Source organism: Syngnathus typhle, linkage group LG17 (genome assembly GCF_033458585.1).
Source record: "Syngnathus typhle isolate RoL2023-S1 ecotype Sweden linkage group LG17, RoL_Styp_1.0, whole genome shotgun sequence".
In the NCBI taxonomy this organism is placed as follows: Eukaryota; Metazoa; Chordata; class Actinopteri; order Syngnathiformes; family Syngnathidae; genus Syngnathus; species Syngnathus typhle.
The window spans coordinates 1,070,637-1,089,541 of NC_083754.1; the positions used below are offsets into that span (position 1 = coordinate 1,070,637).

Sequence of the window (18,905 nt, forward strand, 5' to 3'; positions counted from 1 at the left end):
CAGCGCAAAGCACAAAACAGTGCAACACTGCCCCCGTGTGGCACAAAACATACCACGCTCAAGTAAAACCTAGTTGGTTTTTTGACCTACAGCGGTTCTGTGCCAAATATTGCCTAAAAAAAACGTCACTTTTCCCTGTACCACATTCATGACATGAAAAGAGAGTTTGTCTGAGCAAACCGATCTTTCAAAACAAAATGTTTTCAGTCTAAAGTGCAGTTGATATGATTGTAAGTCAGTGCAGCATTACGCATAGTTTGAAGATAAAAATCAAATCATGATTTGAAACTGATGGAACGTCGCCAGAGATTCCTCTCGGTTGCCACTAGAGAGAACCAGCGTACCACTCGTGCTTGAAATGTTGTAGCTCACAACTAAACAGACCTGTGTGTGCCAGGGGACAAGCAAAAACAAACAAACAAACAAACAACAGACCAGTGTTCTACAACCTTTATTTGAGCCAAGGACAAAGATTATACTGAAACAGTAATGCCTTGGTCTCAATTTACTCACAATTAGTGTCAAGACCAAAAAATGCATCGATTGGACCAACAAATATAACACAACACTATTCAACAAGTACAAGGACCACAACAGATTTAGGGGGGGGGGGGGGAATCTAAAGCCAGGGAACGCAAAATTGAGTCTTTCAATATAAAATGAGATGTGATCATTGAACTAAGTGTAATCCTGAATTTGATCTACGGCCACCGTTTTAATTGAAATGCAACATTTCCCCAGCTGCCTCCAGGGAAGGTGGAAAGTTCAGTCTCATTTGTTACCCTGATAACCTTGCAGAGCAAATATGATTTTCTCATCATGACCACCAGAGGAGCGAAATTGACAGCTTATTGTCAGTTCATTTGGTTTCATCGTACAGTAAACATCAAAGCACACCATCATGCACGCTATGAGTAAAGTGCTTTTCTCATCGAAGCGCAAGAGCAACAAGCTGTTGCTTGGCCTTGAGCACACTTGTTCATTGGTGATAGAAAACAAAAGAGCGCCATGCTTTCAGGCCAAACAATGCCTCTTTAATGACAATTAGCAGTGGACAAGGTTCTCATTTTGCTTCAGGACATTTAGTCATGTCTCCGAGTAAAAGAGGAAAACTAAAAACTGCCAATGGTTCCTTCCAGGGAGAAATTTCTTCAAGGAAACATTGTGACTGACTTCTGATGATGTGCTCATTATGCAGTCGCCAAAACCCTTTGTTTGTTCATTCAGGCCGTTCTCTTCATTGAGACAAACGGAGTGCTTTGGTGTAGCATCTCGGTGCCAAGGTTTTGAAAGTTGAGGAGTTTCATTTTGACATGGTTTTGGACTGCTAGCCAATTACTATGACTCTTATTTTTCGGGAGGAGGGCATCACGCACCGACTGCAGTATTATTTATTTCCTAGGAAAAAAAAATGACAAACTATGAACAATGAACATCGTCCAAAATACTGCTCTCGGTCATGGAAGATTTCCATTTATTGACTCCTCTTAAATTGAACGAATAAAAACCAAACTCTGAAGATGAATCCAATGAATGAAAGTTAAAGAGCAGTCGAATGCTAAAGGGCGGGCGGCACTTTGGTTTGTGTTGCGTCATCTCACAGCTTTGATTGACCATTCAAGCCATTTGAGGAGTCATTGTCTGGTTTTGCAGCAGCGGCAGCAGCAGCGGCCTCCATCTGGACAGGCTGTCAACACACACACACACACACACACACACACACACACACACACACACAGGGAAGCTTGGATCCACATTACGTGGCAAAAGCCTTGAGGCTTGTCATCTTACCTGGCTGTTGTGAACGTTTCCATTGCGGTTAGGATTCCTGGCCGGGAAAAGAGGCAGGTGGTTGTCGGTGCGGGCGGCAGATGCGACGTTCTGGCCTTTGTGGAAACAGAGCACCTTCTGGAAGCTCTCCCGGAATTTGACCGAGAGGAAGCCGTACAGGATGGGGTTGGCGCAGGAGTTCACGTAAGTCAGGATGACTAAGAAGAAGTAGACGGCTGCTGTGGCGTTGTTCTCGGGGATGATGTGCACCAGGTTGACGATGTTGGTGGTGAAGAAGGGCATCCAACAAAGGACAAAGACCAGGACGATGATCACCACCATGCGGGTGGCCTTGCGCTCGGACTTACGGCGCTTGGTCACGCCCGCGCGAGCGCCGGCTGACCTCACCTGGAGAAAACGACGATTCGGCTGAGCGGAGACCCCCTGGGAAAAGTCCGGGAGACCTCGACGTACGTACCTTGATAACGATGAGCAAGTAGCAGATGCTGATGATCAAGAGCGGTGCAAAGAAGCCCAGGATGGATGTGTAGAGAATGAAGACCACGGACCACCAGTTCTGCATCTCGGGCCACGTGATGTTGCAGGTGTCGAAGCCCTCCTGTACATGCGAGTAGATGGTGACCGGCAGCACCACCAGGAAGGACACCAGCCACAGCATGGCGCTGAAGATCCTGGCCACCCGCGGCCTCCTCCACCCGAGGCTGCGGACGGGATGAACCACCGCCAGATAGCGATCGATGCTCATCACCGTCAGGCAAAAGGTGGACATGAACTGGCTCATGGCGTCGGCGGTCATGCACACCTTGCAGAAAAAGTCCCCGTAGGGCCAGTAGTAAAGCACGCTGTTGGTGGCCAAAAAGGGGATTCCCAAGATGTAGAGTTCGTCCGCCACGGCTAAATTCAGGATGTACAGGTTGGTCACCGTCTTCATCTTGGTGTAGCGGATCACCACGAAGATGGCCAAGGAGTTGCCCAAGAGGCCCACCATGAAGACCACGCTGTAGACCAGCCCCGTGACGACACGGAACGCCAGCGGCTCCGTCTCGTTGGACGTGCTGCCGTTGTGCTGAGAGAAAGCCATGTCCGCCGCCTCCTCAGACGCTGTCATATTGTAGTCGGCCATCTTTGGGCAGGCTTATCCAAATGGAGCTTGTAGGAGAACAAGGTGAATACACATTTCAAGTGCTTATCTGTGTGATGTGTAAACACGACACCGCGTTTTGCTACAATCCTGCTACAGTCAAGTCAACACATAAGTCGAACAAAAAGCAACAATGGTGGAGAACAAGGAACAGGACGAAATGACGACAAGTGTTAGCCGCCGGCTAGGGGGCTGATGTCTATTCTGGATCGTGGCGTCAAAGCTTTGCCGCCACCGCAGAAAAAAAAGAGAAAACAATATGCCGTTCCGATGTCCAGTCGGTCCCGTGGCGCCGGCTGCTAGTTAGCGACCTCTGTCTTAAATTGCTATGTAGTCCCCCGCCATGAGTGACCTCGACTCATTTGATAAATGGTAGGTGTCGGTTTTTGCAAGCTGGGGCTGTCGAGAGCTGTTTGACAAATACAAGAACTGGTTTGATGTCAAGATTCAGTGAAGCGCGCTCCAAAACCAGGGCTGACGTGCAGCCCGCAGTGCCTTGTTGAGAAAACAAACAGAATGTTTGCTTCAGGCTACATCCTTGCCGCCCGACTCACATCTTGGGCCAGCAGTTCTTTCTCATTCTTACAGCATTATTGTCTCTCCAGCTACATCTCCATTTAGCCCGAGGCCCTTTTTTGTCTTGACAAATTCAAAAGAAGTGCAGGCAACACAAAACCATTGTGGTTTTCAACACTTGACACAATCTTTTCCGTTTGGTTATGAAAAGTACAGCAACAGTCTGTACAAGAATGCAAAAAGCCATTCAAAATGTAAGTTCAATGTCCAAAGTCCAAACATAGCACCCGTGTTTTGAGAAATGAACTTGTTGGATTACAATGCTCATCTTACTTTTGAATTGAGGACTGTTCATATTTCATCTTCATCTCACATGAGCCCCATGGTTTGTGTTTTGAAGTTGCAGAACTTGCCTCTTGATGCATCCCTATTTCCTTTTTGTGTCCTAATGTAGACGGTGAGGACGGGCCGTATCCTACCTGTGACCGCGCTCCTCATCATCTCCACGCCGCTCTCTGGAGTAATGGCGCCGCGCTCTCTCGGCATCAGAACAGTCTTGGAATTTCTTTCAAGGTCAAAGACGAGAACCTCCCAGCTCGCTTTCCTCGTCCCTTTGAAGAGTCATCTTTAAGACCGACCGTCAGCACGCTCCTTCCGCCATCTTCAGTGGCCTAAACATGAGGGTGATGGACTTTGGCTTTGGAAGGAAGCTTGGCTCCGGAGACGACACCGTGTTGGAAGCCCGTCAAGGATGGATGCACGGTGAGTATTTATGTGATGCCGCCCCTCCTTTGGTTGCCAAAGTCCCACCCACCCATAGGTGGGTGTATCTCCGGTCGCAGCTCAACAGCGGCAAAGCACACATTTGCTCCCAATTTCTAAATGGCTTATTCAGGCCAAGCTTGTACGATGTCTAGAAACAAATATGAAGAAGTGTGCATGTGCGTGTCGTGGTGGAGAGTCACGATGAGAGCCCTCGGGATGGAGAGTGTGAAGACGAGGGACATTAGCGTCAAATGAGGACCCGCTTTCTGTGTTTTCCATGCTGAGCGTATGTTTTGTTGACAATGGTCACTTGCTGACGTCTTTCGAAAAGACCTGTTTGGCTGCTCGGCACTCGGACCAGGTTGTAAGTCAACACACACGTGGCTAGCTGTGTGGTTGCAAGTCAACACACAGCTGTGTATAGAAATGTGTCCCGCAGGGCAAGGCAAACAGCAGCACATAGTGGCTGACGAGACGGCTCATTTGCAACGGATGGCGCACAATGGCCACGTCTGAAAAAGCCATGTTCGTTGAAGGACCATTCTTGTTCCATCATCAAGAATTCAAGAAGTCAAGTCACAGGATTTCAAAAGCAGGAGAATAAGGTCCCCTGAATTCAATGGATTGAATGGAAAGGAACGTATGTGGCTTTGCAGAGGACGCCAGCGTCTGAGCGTCATCTCTTCATCGATTCCACGAGTGAAGTGGCTCATCAAATCGACTTGTTTTGCACGTCGACACTCAAAGAAGAAAGAAAGGCTAACCGCAATGTCGCTTGCGAGCTTTTATTGATCCCCTCCGCCCCACTTTGCACTTTCGCCACATGATCCGAAGCCTCCGCGGAAATTTGACACTCTGTCGAATCTCAGGCTTCTAAAGAGGACAAGTCCAATGACTTGAAAAGTACAAATAAGGGCATCTCAACGGCACACCCCATTGGCAAAGTACGGTGGCGTCACTCACTCACTCGCTCCCAGAAAGCGAACGGAACCTTTTGGGCACATGCATGACGATGCGCTGAGCTTTTAAAAGAGCATCATTAGCACAGGACATAATCCGCATTTCAATGAGACTGATACAAGTTGGCACAAAGAGCCCTGGAGGTGCATGGTCATTAGCAGCTAGTAGCTGAAAGAAAGGTGCAGTGATTTCAGGCTTTGGACCAAAATGGAATAGTGTCCATCTTTGATGTTGTTTTCATTTCATTGCTTTCTGCCAAGGCCGGCCGGCGGCGGCGGCGGAGCTTGCGGCGAGTGACATTTCTGTGTCCCCTGTGCAAATCACAGCAGATCTCCAGAAATTGTCAACTAAGATATAGTTCAAATCTTGCTTAACACCTTTTGGGGGAATTTTCTCACGTGAGTGTCTTTTTGTAAAAGGCCATCTTTGCATTTCCATCCTAACTTTTTCTTTTTTTCCCACACTTGTTTTACAGCTCTTTTCTATGTGCGTCAACTGGAAGTCATGTGAGTACATTTAATGATTGTCCCTCTTCACACTTTGCGATCCTTTGGCAATTTCGAACGACCGGAGCTTATGAAAGCATATAAAACTAAAAATAAAGAACAAACTACGTAGATCCTCTTCCTCCCACACGTTAGTTTTATTGCGGAAGCTAACGTTTCGCTATGAACAGAGAGATGCTGATAAGGGTATTTCATCACCACTGGGCTGTTGTATCCTTTGTTGTCTCAATTATCATATTTCATATTGAACCCTCTTTAACTGTGATGGCTTTCTAATTGCGTGTACTCCCTTTGGAAAGTAAGACCAATTGTTTTTATTCAAAACGTTAGCATAAGTGTGCCGTTATAAGAAAAAAAGTATTCCGATCGCTCCACAATTTTTGCTTTTTTTTTATTAAGTTGCACGTTAGTGTTAAAAGATTCCTTGGCCACATCATGTCACACCCATAATCAGAGTTATGGAGCATTTATGATGGTAATAAAGTGACGTCATTGCTCCGTTGAGCCTTTTCGTTGTCCCTGGATCCAAAGTTCCACGTGCTATTTATTCCTCTTTTTATGGGAGTGATCACATTTGAATCATTAACTACACAAAAACCGACGAGCTCCAAATGTTCTTTGATTACTTATTTCATCATGAAACGAGAATGAAAAAAAGTGAACCAACATTTTGTATACAAAGTGATCTCCAAGTTCCATCAAGCACGGGACACAAATGTTCGCTTCACTCCGTGCTGCCGCACAGCACGAGCCGTACCGAGTAGACGGAATCCAGGATGTAAACACACAAGTTGAGAATTGTCATGACGCTGACCATCACCAGTTTATCCCACGAGCACAGGTAGCCGCAGTCGGGCGGTCTCCCGTTGTCGCGGAAACTAAAAAGCGGCCAGAGCACCGCGGCCGTCGCGTACATGGCGCACGCTAAAATGTCGTAGGCGATCACTAGCTTGTCGAAAAAGGCAAATAAGGAGGTCAGCTGCGCCGCACTCAGAAGGATGATGAGCACGGCCAAGATGAAGCTCAAGGAGTACGCCGCCACGCACCACTGCAGCGCAGGACTGCCGCTGTACTGACGTTCCTCCAGAGACGTGAAGATGAGACAGGCCAGGAAAGTCTCCAGCATCTTCATCATGCCCGGCGCCGTGGAGAGGAAGCCACGGATCTGGCCGCCGGGCCGAAGGCGGTTGAGAGTCACCTCGGCCACGTAGACCCCGAAACACACCCAGGACACCACGGAAGCGCCCATCTGTCTGTAGCATACGTGGCAGGTGAAAAAGGTCGGGTAGATGACGGAGGCGGCCAAGCACATGATGCCGGCCAGCACGGCGAAGGCGGTGGTGAAGTCATCCCAGGCGAAAGGCAACTTGCCGCTGAAGCTGGTCAACTCCAGGATAACGATGAGGAAGGTGAAGAAGAAGCAGAAGCACCAGGTGAACATGCACCAGGCCCAGTAAGGAGAGGCGACGTGGCCCACCGATGCCACCAGACTGAAAGCCATACACGTGAGGACGCTGGCCATCAAGCGCAGGATGCCCAGCGGCTGGGTCACAGCGCGAAGGTCCACGTGGATCATGGCTGCTCCGGCAAACGGCGGTCACCTCACAAAAGAGCCCCCCCCTCTTCTCCACTCACTCCATCTTTTTGAGATCCGTGTTGGCGAGAAGCTCTCTCTCGACGTCTCTTCTGGAAAAAGCGGAAGTTGACGTGCGGAGCATCCTTGATTTGACTGTGCGCTTTATGGCCCCGAGCTGTCATTGCTGATTGGACGTGCCCTGCTTCTTATCAAGGCCTCATCGAGACACACTCCTGCCAGCTGGACTTTGCCTCATTGGGAGGCTTATCTTCTACAGAGTGGAAAAAAGGACTTCTCAAGCCCAAGAGGGATCATGACACCTGGGCTGAGTTAGCCTATTGTAGTTTGCCAAAGATGGGAAAAAGCATTTTCACAATTCAAATAGTCATCATCACAAATACTCCATGTATAGATATATAAAAACCAAAAAGGAATGCTACAGCAAAGTAATTTAAAAATAATAATAATAACAACCTGCGATTAAAAACGAATTAAAACTAAGGACTACATGCAAAAATTCAAGTAGAATAAAAAATCCCAAACTATTACAACCCAGGTGGAAAAAGAAAAATCTGCAATATTTTCAGCTTCTGCCTGCAACTTCTGCCAACTTTGCAATGCTGTCGGTGCAGTTCTTACGATGAACTATACAAAATACAAATATGAATTATGAATGAAGATGTATTGATGTCTCATCATTAAGGCAAAATGAAACCAACACTGGCAATGGAGTCTAATTGATTTGTCAATATTGACACGCATTTAAAGAGCAAACGGTAAGTGGGCAAAACCAAATAATAAAGCTCCAACTTTTTGAAGTGAGATCATTGCTAATGGAGGAGTGATTCCATGGCTTAGCTGGAAGATTTGACTCAATGGATTGATTTGATTTATTGTTGTAATTGGTCTTGATTTGGTATGACTTTTTAATGAATCAGCCAATCATCACAATTATAGCCTTGGAATCAATCTCAAATAAAACCGATATGATTTTGGCCATAGTTTAATATCATGAAGTCTGTCTATTGATAATGAGCCACCTACTTTCTCCAGATTGCAAGCCTGAATAGACAGATTGTGTGGAAGGAAGCGTTGTCCAAAACTCCCGCTACGTGCGCTTGAAAGTATGCACACCCACCCCGACACACCCAAGCAAGCAAGCAAGCAAGCGGACTTTGAAATGCGAAGGGCGCGGCACGTTAATGAATAACTCACTCACGGCTTCCATCACTCACTGTCCAGTGGCACCGAAAAAAAGAGCATTTTTATTCATTTGCTGCACACGTCAACATGAGCGGCTGAATTAAGAGTGAAAGCGCGAACAATGCGCCAACAACAAATACATCAAAAGATGCCAAGAAATTCCGACTCGATATCATTCAATAGAAGTCAGCTCGATACGAAAACCAGACTTTAGTTTGGACTCGTAAAGAAGACCAGCCGGAAGGAGTAAAACGTATCCACGACGTAAGCAATGAGGTTGACGCAGGTCATGAAAGTGACAACCACCAAAAAATTCCACCCGCATGAATTTGGGAAGTTGTCGCAGATGCTCGGTCGGGGGTTGTCCTTCAAGCTGTAGTAGGGCCACGGCGGTGATGTACATGAGAACGGCCAGCACGTTACAAACGATAAGGAGTTTATCGAACGGCACGGGAAAGACGGCGAGGAGTCGGCATATGGTGAAGATGATGACGAGGAGCGCGAAAATGAAGCAGATGGAGTAGACGGCCACGCACCACTGGAGCCCCGGGGATTGATCGTACGGGATGTAGGGCAAGCACACAAAGATGATGCAGGCCACGTAGACTTCCAGCACCTTCAGGAGACCCGGCACTGTTGAAAGAAAGCCGCTGATCTCCCCGGGTTTGGCCCGGGTCAAGCCCACCTCGGTGGCGTAGAGGATGAAGGCCAGGAAGGAGAAGACGCAAGCGGCGATCGGTTGGGAACACGAAGAGCAGGTGAAGAAGTTGGCGAAGATGATGGATGCGCTCAGCACCTGGGAAAGAAGAAAATGGATCAGTACCTTCTGTCAATAATAGATCATTTGGGGCCAAACAAGTCAAATGGGATCATTTGGGATCAGAAGCACCCAGTTGGGAATCAGCGATTTCTTCACAGTGAACAAGGTGGGCAATTCATTTTGCCACGGGCCCCACACGTGGCCCCTGGACCGTACTTTGCCCACCCCTGTTGTTGAACTTCCATACATGGGACTAAAAGATGGCAATGAGAGATTTAAAAAAAGAAAGAAAGAAAAAGGGACAAACACCATGAGCGTGGCCAACATGGCGAAGGCAGTGGTGAAGTCATCCCAGGAAATAGGTAGCTTTGCGTTGATGCTGAGGAACTCCAGCAAGAGGACTTGGAGGGTGACGGCGAGGCAGAAGCCCCAAGTGAACAAGCGCCACGTCCAGAAGGAGTTGGTAGTGTGTCCGAGCGACAGCACCAGGCCGAAGGAGATGCAGGTGCAGATCACCTCCAGTATCCTCACGATGCCCACGGGCGCCGTCAGCGCCCTGAGGTCGAGTGTCACCATAGCCACTTCTCCAATAGATCTTGCGTCCGTCCACTCACTAACAGGCTCAGAGGCAAGGTGTGGTCCCGCGCGCGACTGACGTCTGCAGCAAGCACAAAGCTTCCTGCCACTCCCTCTCCGTTGCTTGCACCCATTGGAGGTCCAAGCATCAACGTGCGCGCATGCGTGCGTGCTACAAATGGCATCCGATATTTGCCTAGGAGGCGATGGCTTCCGTTTGCTTATCAATATAGTGGCGCTTGTGGAAGGAAAAAGTCTTTCCCACCCAGTGTGACGCAGCTTCTCTCGAGCCCGCCAGATGGTTTTGGGTGCTGTGTTGGCATTATCAGTAGCATTATCATTGATGCAAATGTTTAACAGGTACAATGGAATGTGAACTTTTGCATTGTCGAAGAAGGGAGGGTGTGGAGATAAGATGTCCATGTACTTTGTATCTACAGCTTAACCGCATTGACCTGCGTCACATCGAGAAAGATACAGTCCATTTGATAAATCACTTTAAAATCGCACTGTAGGGAAGTGATTTGTTTTCGCTTTGTGGCGGTTCCTCTTTTTAGTTGCTGCTGCTGCTGCTGCCTCTCCCCTCTTTAGTTTCACTTATGCCATCCTCGGTCTAGCCCACGTCTACAGCCCAACCGCATCCTTCCGTCTTTCTTTTTCAATGTTATCTTGCTGCAGCTGCAACCGCTGGCTCAGTACAATGCAATAGAAATGCAGCAGGCGTCCTGTTTTCATCTAACAAGGCTTGATGATGGCCTCGCTGTCCCTGGTGCTGGCTCTTCAGGGAACTGAAGAGAATGCGTGCAGTGAGATGCATGTCCTCTGTAGAGAAAAGCAGGACGATAGTTATCCTTCGATCCCACTTGATGTTTTGATGTACACTTTTCTTCCCCTTCTTCTTCCATGTAATGAAAGCACCCCCCCCCCCCCCACATCCAACTTGTCTATTAGTGCCCTGCGATTGGACACTTTCTATTCCTCGACAGTAACCAATAATCATGATCACTAGTGTTTGAAATACTTTGGTGTCAATCCTACCACCCTCATCACATTGCTTACAAATGTAAGCGTTTTTGACGTGTCAACAATCAACAGTAGACATGATTGTATCGGTCAATGTGGAAATGCAGTTACTATTGTCGTTGATACTGATTAGCCACGTAAACAAAATGATTTGGTTGAACGCATTTTCCATTGTATTATACTGACCTCTAGCGGTCATACGCGTGAACGCCCTAAAAGAATGACTTCTGACGATAATAAATCGATTCTATTAGAAATATACCAAAGCGAGTGAAAAAAAAATGTTAACTTTGATATCAAGGTCCCGCATACCCGTGAGGGCAATTTGTGCATTTTGGAAGTTTGGATTTTTTTTTTTTTGTCCCTAATGTGTGCTAATCAGTTAATGTCATTCTCACGGTATTCACTTGCGTGACCTCTTGCTGGTCCCGAACTGACTGTCATGAGATTTTCTGTCACGTGTTCTCCAATACGTGTCAGGAGAAGTGCAAGCCATTTTGCAACTGCGATACAAACACTTTCACAATGAATGTGATTTTCCTTATAGTTTACAATATTGCACAAATCTATCATTGTGGCACAGCGGGGCTACTCTCAGAAATTACCGAGCTGTCGGAGATATCCAGGAGTTGATCATTTTCAAAGTCAAAGTCTGCTTTATTGTCAATTTCTTCACAAAGAAATCGAAATGACCATCCCACTATCCGTCCCACGGTGACAAGACATAGTACACAATATACATACAAGTAAACAACACAAAACCAAAAACACGAGAAGGCAAAAACAAGGAATAAGTAAGAGTGATGAATAAATAAACAAATAACATAATAAATAAGAGGAGCAAAAATGGAGCATGGGTGCATACAGCAGAATAGAGCGCTACGCTGCCGAGGGGGGGGGGGGGAGAGTTTGGACTAAAAACAAAAGAATATGAGCAAACTCAACTTGTACCACGGAGAAAACATCCCCAGCTCATAAAGAAAGTGTATTCACAGTATAACTTGTTTGAATGGTCACTGACGTATCCAGTCACATGGGAGGGGGGGGCGGAGTTTAATTTGAAACACATGAAATAATACATCCTCTCCTGGTCTTTTCTATAGAGTGAAGCGCTGATTCCATTTTGAGTGTGATCTCGAGTTTGTGCTCTCTCCTCTTCAAGTCAAGCAGACGTTGAGGAAGCTTCCTTCTCTCTTTACTGGTGTCAAAGGTCACAGGTAAGTCACTCAATCCTGTTTTATGGCATATTCCCAAAAATGTAAAGCGCCAATATGTCCCATCTGTGTGAAACCATTCCATTTTTGCTGCTTCTCTCACTTAACGGGAACTAGAAAAGAGTTGTGTTTTCATGACTCCATTTTTGCCTTTGCAGTCCAAATCGCATCCTTCTTTCTTTGTGCACTATGTAAAGTCGGAGGGAGTCATCTCAATGGCGTGTTGTAGAAAACAGGGTGAGGCACTGGTGCAACTTAGTGTGTGGTGAGCTTGAATGCTTGAGTGGCTCGTGCTTCTCTAAATGCTTTTGGATGGATTGATGGTAATGGTCAGCAGGGACTGAGCGGGAAAGAGCACCGACCGGTTGGACCGCCATCCAATTTGGAGTTTTGCCAGGCAACATGATTGCAGCTTTCAAGCATGAGCCATGCCTCTCCCTCCAATCCAATCCAATGATTGCTCAAGTGCTCTGGCTCCGTGATCCTTTGAGCATGGACTGGGACTATTGCGTTTATCAAGTCACCATGAAATAATCATCTTGACACGGCTTGTCGTAAAACAAGAAACGGTAATGGTGCATTCGAATCAAAGGCTCAGAAAAACACAATGCAGAAGTGACAAATGTCAGCGCTTGCCCTGTGAGTTTCACTTCTGTGCACACAATTGAAAGAAGGCTTCATTTCTCAGCGCTACCTACCGCAACGTCCGTTTCGACATAAGCCTTGATGTATCATTTACAAGGAAATGGTTTGCCGTGTTGGGAAGGAATACCGTTGTGAGTCCTATCCTAGAAGAAAAGAAAAATGACTATTGGACTTACTTTACGAACTCCTTGGACATACTGTATCAAGAGGGCAACTTGGAATCCATCTTAATTCATGTATGATTTTGATATCATATTTACTGTCCTATATTATCATTCTTATTATGCATCCCAGACAGATTTTGAAATCAACGCAGCCATCACACCCACAATTGTTTTCTCTCTATTATTAATATGATATAAGTGCATGAAAGAACTGCAAATATTGACGATACATCTGTTAGCTAAACCACTCCCGCTAATATTTATATAGAACTCATGCCTCCAATGCTTTTGTTTGCCGGGAGGTGACGAATGAAACATGAGTACTTTCTGTATCGACATTTCCAAAGCAGTTCAAAATGCTCTGTCATTTATCTGACTGCTTTCTCTGCACTTGGAAAATGTTTCTTTTTTATCTATGAAAGACTTGTCAAGATGGAAAAAGGACACCTAGGACAAGAATCAGCCCCACCCTACCCTGGCCCGCCCATGGCCTATGGGGGTGCAGCGCCCCCTCCTGGATTTTACCCGCCCATGAATGCAGGACCGCCACCTGTTGGATACCCTGGAGGTCTGTGGACAGCTTAATATGATGCTCAGTCTGAGAATCTTGATCTGAAGGTTCCGAACTCCGGACCTATGACGTGTATAGCCTAACACTGTCTCGTTTTCTCCTGTTTCCATACGTCATGTGCTGCTCTCACTGCGGCTCCAGGTCCATCTACCACAGCCTCAGGTGAGCTAGTACATGTAATCCAGAAGTGTACATACATGGTGCAACCAAACCCCATTTTTCACATTTCAATATCATACGCAATCCAAACTCTAAACAAATCAGTCCAATTCAGAATTTGTCAGCACATGTGTGCACAATGCAAATGAATGCATGTTGCCTGCATGAGGAAGTCAGTGTGCTTCTAAACTGACCTACAGAATAGTGCCCGTCCGTCCGCCCGTCCGTCCGTGTGCATCCCGATGAACCTTTGTCGTCTTCATAGTGCGCAATCGCAATTTGGCATGCACCTTGAGGAATTGAGGAATTCACAGCATATTGTTGGCTACACCACACGCCAAAGTGTCCTTCACTCCCATGTGTGAAGTGAGATAATCATGTTCAAAATGGCTCGTAAATATGATTACCTGATATGACAATGCCAATGACGTGCGTGACATGATACACGTGATCGTGTCTACATTTAGTGCCCTCTGGTGGCCAATTTGTGCCGTTGCGGTGAAAGATGAACTCGAGAACCACCACTTGTGCTTGCTTGTACGTTTTTCCCCCCAAGAATTTGTGTTTGAAATGAAATTGCATATGCATATTTCAAGAGAAATTTTCGGATGGGTATTATTTCTCAAAGATGAAAAGCCACGATGATGATAAAGTCACGGCGTTTTATCCTATATGATATAATCGTGTCGTATTCTTTTTCAATGACAGTGACTCACTTGGTGGTAACACCTGCCTTGCAAGATAGCCCTGGAGAAACCATATGCCCCCAGTGCCAGCAGACAGTGGTCACCCACGTAGAGCGTCAGGCAGGCCTGATGGCGTGGGCCATCTGCGGATGCCTCGCCTTCTTTGGGTAAAGAGAGGAATCGCACAAAAGCGAAATACGCCCAACGATATTGATCCGCTTCTGATGTGACTTTCCCCACTGAACATGACTTTTTGGTTTCCTGCATCAGGTGTTTTCTCTGCTGCTGTATACCATTCTGCGTGGACGACTGCAAAGATGTGGTGCATCATTGTCCAAACTGCCACAAGCAAATCTACATTCATAAGCGATTATAAAGTGCTGCAAACTGGGAACTTGATGCCGATCACCATTCATTCCCAGCACTGGGTGTATTTGGTAAAGTAGACGTTGCAAATAATAAGGTCTGTGTATTTGTGATGTTTGGATGCGGCATTGCAGATGACGAATCAATGATTAATCCGTTAGTGGGAAAGCATGTAAGTGATGAATATTCAGGCTATGAAACGTGTATTTAGAATACAATTGGAAGTGCTACGATTCTGTCCAAGAATAAACGTGTGGAGATATAAACAGCAAATGCGTCCATTTTTATTCAACTGAAAAAAGTACACAATAAAAGGGGTGCTTCAATAAAATAGAATAAAAATAACGTAAGACGCTAAAGTGGAAAAGATTACTGACGTTATCGTGACGTCATGGCGTGATCTGGTCAACAAGTCAGCTGTTGTAATGGTGCATTCACTTGCATCTGGAATCGGTATGAACGACGGGAACTTCAGCTGATGATTGGGGAAAATAGCAATTCGTTGATTTTAAGTACAAGAATCCCTCTTTGTTCTCAGATGGAGCGGAAAAATCGTCGGACACGTCAAATGTTCCGTTCTCAAAATTCGACATGACGAAAAATAGGAACCAGGTTTTTTTTTTCACATTTTTGGGCATTTTATGGCTGATGCGACTTTTGTATGCACCCTGTGCAGACAAAATGACAATAAAGTTTGTCTAAGTCTTATACTCCGGAGCGATTTATAGTCCGAAAATTACGGTATGTATGTCTGTATGTATTTTGTCACGTCTTTTCATTGTGTACAGTAATCTTATTTTTTTTCCCCACGCTTGAAAGAAACGAAACGAAAAGAAACAGTGTAACTTGTTTGACTTGCTTGTTCGGTCACTGACGTATTAATAAATTGGCGGGAGGGGCGGAGTTTAATTTGAAACACATGAAACAAAACATCCTCTCCTGGTCTTTTCTATAGAGTGAAGCGCTGATTGCATTTTGAGTGTGATCTCGAGTTTGTGCTTTCTCCTCTTCAAGTCAAGCAGACGTTGAGGAAGATTCCTTCTCTCTCTCTCTTTACTGGTGTCAAAGGTCACAGGTAAGTCAATCAATCCTGTTTTATGGCATATTCCCAAAAATGTAAAGCGCCAATATGTCCCATCTGTGTGAAACCATTCCATTTTTGCTGCTTCTTTCACTTTCACGGGAACTAGAAAAGAGTGTGTTTTGATGACTTTGCAGTCCAAAACCAGCTCAGTGGCCTAGTGGTAGAGTGTCCGCCCTGAGACTGGAAGGTTGTGGCTTCAAACCCTGGGCGGGCGGCCGGCCGGCCGGGTCATACCAAAGACTATAAAAATGGGAGCCATTGCCTCCCTGCTCGGCACTCAGCATTAAGGCTTGGAACTGGGGGGTTGGATCACCAAATGATTCCCGAGCGCGGCGGCACCGCTGCTGCTCACTGCTCCCCTTTCCCCCAGGGGATGGCTCCAAATCACACGGGGATGGCTTCAATGCAGAGGATAAATTTCACCGCACCCAGATGTGTGTGTGACAATGATCATTGGGACTTTCATCTTTAACTTAAATTGCATCCTTCTTTGTAAAGTCGGTCCAAACATACTATATGGATGGAGTCATCTCAATGGCATGTTGTCGAAAACAGAGTCCGAGTCCGAGTCAGCTTTATTGTCAATTCCTTCATGCCAAGACACACAAATAAATCGAAATTACCTTTCCTCCATCCCACGGTGACGAGACACAGTACACGAGTAACAGACAAGTAAAACAGGATGAGGCACTGGTGCAAGTTAGTCTGTGGTGAGCTTGAATGCTTGAGTGGCTTGTGCTTCTCGAAACTGACTGAGCGGGAAAGAGCACTGGTTGGACCACGATCCAATTTGGGGTTATTGGCAGGCAACAAGCCATGCCTCTCCGTTTCGACATAAGCCTTGGTGTATCATTTACAAGGAAATGGTTTGCCGTGTTGGGAAGGAATACCGTTGTGAGTCCTATCCTAGAAGAAAAGAAAAATGACTATTGGACTTACTTTACGAGCTGCTTGGACATACTGTATCAAAAGGCCAACTTGGAATCCATCTTAATTCGTGTATGATTTTGATATCATATATATTATCCTGTATTATCATTCTTATTATGCATCCCAGACAGATTTTGAAATCAACGCAACCATCACACCCACAATTGTTTTCTCTCTATTATTAATATGATATAAGTGCATGAAAGAACTGCAAATATTGACGATACATCTGTTAGCTAAATCAGTCCCGCTAATATTTATATAGAATTCCTGCCGCCAATGCTTTAGTTTGCCGGGAGGTGACGAATAAAACATGAGTACCGTATTTTCCGGCCTATAAGGCGCACCGGACTATAAGGCGCACCTTCAATGAATGGCCCATTTTAAAACTTTATCCTTATATAAGGCGCACCGGACTATAAGGCGCACCATTAATGCATCATGTCAGATTTTTAATCCAAATCAAATCATTCTCCATTTTATCTTTTTTATTTCAACTTCAGACTAAACAAATTACTTTATAATCATAAAATAATGATTCATAGTCTTCAGCGGGCCACTTATGATTGATTTCATGACACAATACTTCGGGACAGCTTGAATTTAGGAATTTGGTCCATATATAAGGCGCACCGGACTATAAGGCGCACTGTTGGTTTTTGAGAAAATTTTAGGTTTTTAGGTGCGCCTTATAGGGCGGAAAATACGGTACTTTCTTTATCGACATTTCCAAAGCAGTTCAAAATGCTCTGTCATTTGTCTGACTGCTTTCTCTGCACTTGGAAAATGTTTCTTTCTTATCTATGAAAGACTTGTCAAGATGGAAGCAGGAAACCTAGGACAAGTAGCCAAGCCTAACATGGACCCTGGCCCGCCCATGGCGTATGGGGGTGCAGCGCCCCCTCCTGGATTTTACCCGCCCATGTATGCAGGACCTCCACCTGGAGGTCTGTGGACAGCTTAATATGATGCTCAGTCTGAGAATCTTGATCTGAAGGTTCCGAACTCCGGACTTATGACATGTATAGCCTAACTCTGTCTCGTTTTCTGCTGTTTCCATACGTCATGTGCTGCTCTCACTGCGGCTCCAGGTCCATCTACCATAGCCTCAGGTGAGCTAATACACTTAATACAGAGGTGTACATACATGGTGCACCCCCAAGCCCCATTTTTCACATTTCAATATCATACCCAATCCAAACTCTAAACAAATCAGTCCAATTCAGAATTTGTCAGTACACGTGTGCACAATGCAAATGAATGCATGTTGCCTGCATGAGGAAGTCAGTGTGCTTCTAAACTGACCTACAGAATAGTGAGATAATCATGTTCAAAATGGCTCGTAAATATGATTAACTGATATGTTAATGCCAATGACGTGCGTGACATGATACACGTGATCGTTTCTACATTTAGTGCCCTCTGCTGGCCAATTTGTGCCCTTGCGGTGAAAGATGAATTCAAGAACCACCACTTGCGCTTGTACGTTTTTTCCCCCAAGAATTTGTGTTTGAAATGAAATTGCATATGCATATTTCAAGAGAAAATTTCGGATCAAAGATAAAAAGCCACGATGATGATTTATTCTATAGTATATAATTGTGCTGTATTCTTTGACAGTGCCTCACGTGGTGGTATTAGCTCCCTTGCAAGAAAACCCTGGACGAACCATATGCCCCCACTGTCGGCAGACAGTGGTCACCCACGTAGAGTATAAGCCAGGCCTGAAGACGTGGGCCATCTTCGGAATCCTCGCCTTCTTTGGGTAAAGAGAGGAATCGCACAAAAGCAAATTACGCCCAACAACATTGATCCACTTCTGATGTGACTTTCCCCACTGAACATGACTTTTTGGTTTCCTGCATCAGGTGTTTTCTCTGCTGCTGGATACCATTCGTCGTGGACTCCTGCAAAGATGTGGTGCATCATTGTCCAAGCTGCCACACGCAAATCCGCGTTCATAAGCGATGGTAAAGTGCTCCAAACTGGGAACTTGATGCCGATCACCATTCATTCCCAGCACTGGGTGTATTTGGTAAAGTAGACGTTGCAAATAATAAGGTCGGTATTCGGGCTATGAAACGTGTATTTAGAATACAATTGGAAGTGCTACGATTCTGTCCAAGAATAAACGTGTGCAGAAATAAACAGCAAATGCGTCCATTTTTATTCAACTGAAAAAAGTACACAATAAAAGGGGTGCTTCAATAAAATAGAGTAAAAATAACGTAAGACGCGAAAGTGGAAAAGATTACTGACGTTATCGTGA

The 18,905-nt window shown here is 45.6% G+C and overlaps 5 protein-coding genes across 6 annotated transcripts; 2 read left to right on the forward strand and 3 right to left on the reverse strand.

Moving 5' to 3' along the window:
* Positions 1-435: 435 nt before the first annotated feature.
* On the reverse strand, positions 436-4,374 carry LOC133170879 (somatostatin receptor type 5-like). 2 transcript variants are annotated; one of them, XM_061304070.1, is made up of 5 exons: positions 3,928-4,374; positions 2,594-2,940; positions 2,249-2,389; positions 1,792-2,178; positions 436-1,687 (listed from the first exon to the last, which is right to left on the reverse strand). In XM_061304070.1, exons 2-5 carry the CDS (start codon positions 2,912-2,914, stop codon positions 1,598-1,600), a joined length of 939 nt encoding a protein of 312 aa, XP_061160054.1. In that variant the 5' UTR covers positions 2,915-2,940; positions 3,928-4,374; the 3' UTR covers positions 436-1,597. The 2 variants fall into 2 exon arrangements, with proteins under 2 accessions (XP_061160054.1, XP_061160053.1); XM_061304069.1 differs by having other exon boundaries at positions 2,249-2,940; positions 3,928-4,372.
* Positions 4,375-6,397: 2,023 nt separating this feature from the next.
* Positions 6,398-7,743, reverse strand: LOC133170882 (myeloid-associated differentiation marker-like). The gene has a single exon (XM_061304072.1). It carries the CDS (start codon positions 7,253-7,255, stop codon positions 6,404-6,406), a length of 852 nt encoding a protein of 283 aa, XP_061160056.1. The 5' UTR covers positions 7,256-7,743; the 3' UTR covers positions 6,398-6,403.
* A 571-nt stretch (positions 7,744-8,314) lies between these two features.
* On the reverse strand, positions 8,315-10,146 carry LOC133170877 (myeloid-associated differentiation marker-like). Its single transcript, XM_061304064.1, is given in 3 exon segments — positions 8,315-8,846; positions 8,848-9,254; positions 9,528-10,146. Coding segments are annotated over 3 exon segments (852 nt in total). The 5' UTR covers positions 9,795-10,146; the 3' UTR covers positions 8,315-8,668.
* Positions 10,147-11,874: 1,728 nt separating this feature from the next.
* LOC133170868 (LITAF domain-containing protein-like) lies at positions 11,875-14,895 on the forward strand. The gene is made up of 5 exons (XM_061304056.1): positions 11,875-12,034; positions 13,263-13,408; positions 13,553-13,573; positions 14,279-14,423; positions 14,527-14,895. Exons 2-5 carry the CDS (start codon positions 13,273-13,275, stop codon positions 14,630-14,632), a joined length of 408 nt encoding a protein of 135 aa, XP_061160040.1. The 5' UTR covers positions 11,875-12,034; positions 13,263-13,272; the 3' UTR covers positions 14,633-14,895.
* A 635-nt stretch (positions 14,896-15,530) lies between these two features.
* Positions 15,531-18,791, forward strand: LOC133170869 (LITAF domain-containing protein-like). Its single transcript, XM_061304057.1, has 5 exons — positions 15,531-15,697; positions 17,447-17,583; positions 17,728-17,748; positions 18,257-18,401; positions 18,505-18,791. Exons 2-5 carry the CDS (start codon positions 17,457-17,459, stop codon positions 18,608-18,610), a joined length of 399 nt encoding a protein of 132 aa, XP_061160041.1. The 5' UTR covers positions 15,531-15,697; positions 17,447-17,456; the 3' UTR covers positions 18,611-18,791.
* The last annotated feature ends 114 nt before the right edge of the window (positions 18,792-18,905 follow it).

Excerpts from the sequence above, each read along its gene's own strand:
- LOC133170879 (XM_061304069.1), bottom strand. The coding sequence starts at position 2,914 with ATGGCCGACTACAATATGACAGCGTCTGAGGAGGCGGCGGACATGGCT. Across the intron at positions 2,179-2,248 it reads ACTTGCTCATCGTTATCAAG|GTGAGGTCAGCCGGCGCTCG; the intron begins GTACGTACGTCG and ends CGTTTTCTCCAG. Across the intron at positions 1,688-1,791 it reads GAAACGTTCACAACAGCCAG|CCTGTCCAGATGGAGGCCGC; the intron begins GTAAGATGACAA and ends GTGTGTTGACAG.
- LOC133170868 (XM_061304056.1), top strand. The coding sequence starts at position 13,273 with ATGGAAAAAGGACACCTAGGACAAGAATCAGCCCCACCCTACCCTGGC. Across the intron at positions 13,574-14,278 it reads TCCATCTACCACAGCCTCAG|TGACTCACTTGGTGGTAACA; the intron begins GTGAGCTAGTAC and ends TTTCAATGACAG. Across the intron at positions 14,424-14,526 it reads GGATGCCTCGCCTTCTTTGG|GTGTTTTCTCTGCTGCTGTA; the intron begins GTAAAGAGAGGA and ends TTCCTGCATCAG.
- LOC133170869 (XM_061304057.1), top strand. The coding sequence starts at position 17,457 with ATGGAAGCAGGAAACCTAGGACAAGTAGCCAAGCCTAACATGGACCCT. Across the intron at positions 17,749-18,256 it reads TCCATCTACCATAGCCTCAG|TGCCTCACGTGGTGGTATTA; the intron begins GTGAGCTAATAC and ends ATTCTTTGACAG. Across the intron at positions 18,402-18,504 it reads GGAATCCTCGCCTTCTTTGG|GTGTTTTCTCTGCTGCTGGA; the intron begins GTAAAGAGAGGA and ends TTCCTGCATCAG.
- LOC133170882 (XM_061304072.1), bottom strand. The coding sequence starts at position 7,255 with ATGATCCACGTGGACCTTCGCGCTGTGACCCAGCCGCTGGGCATCCTG.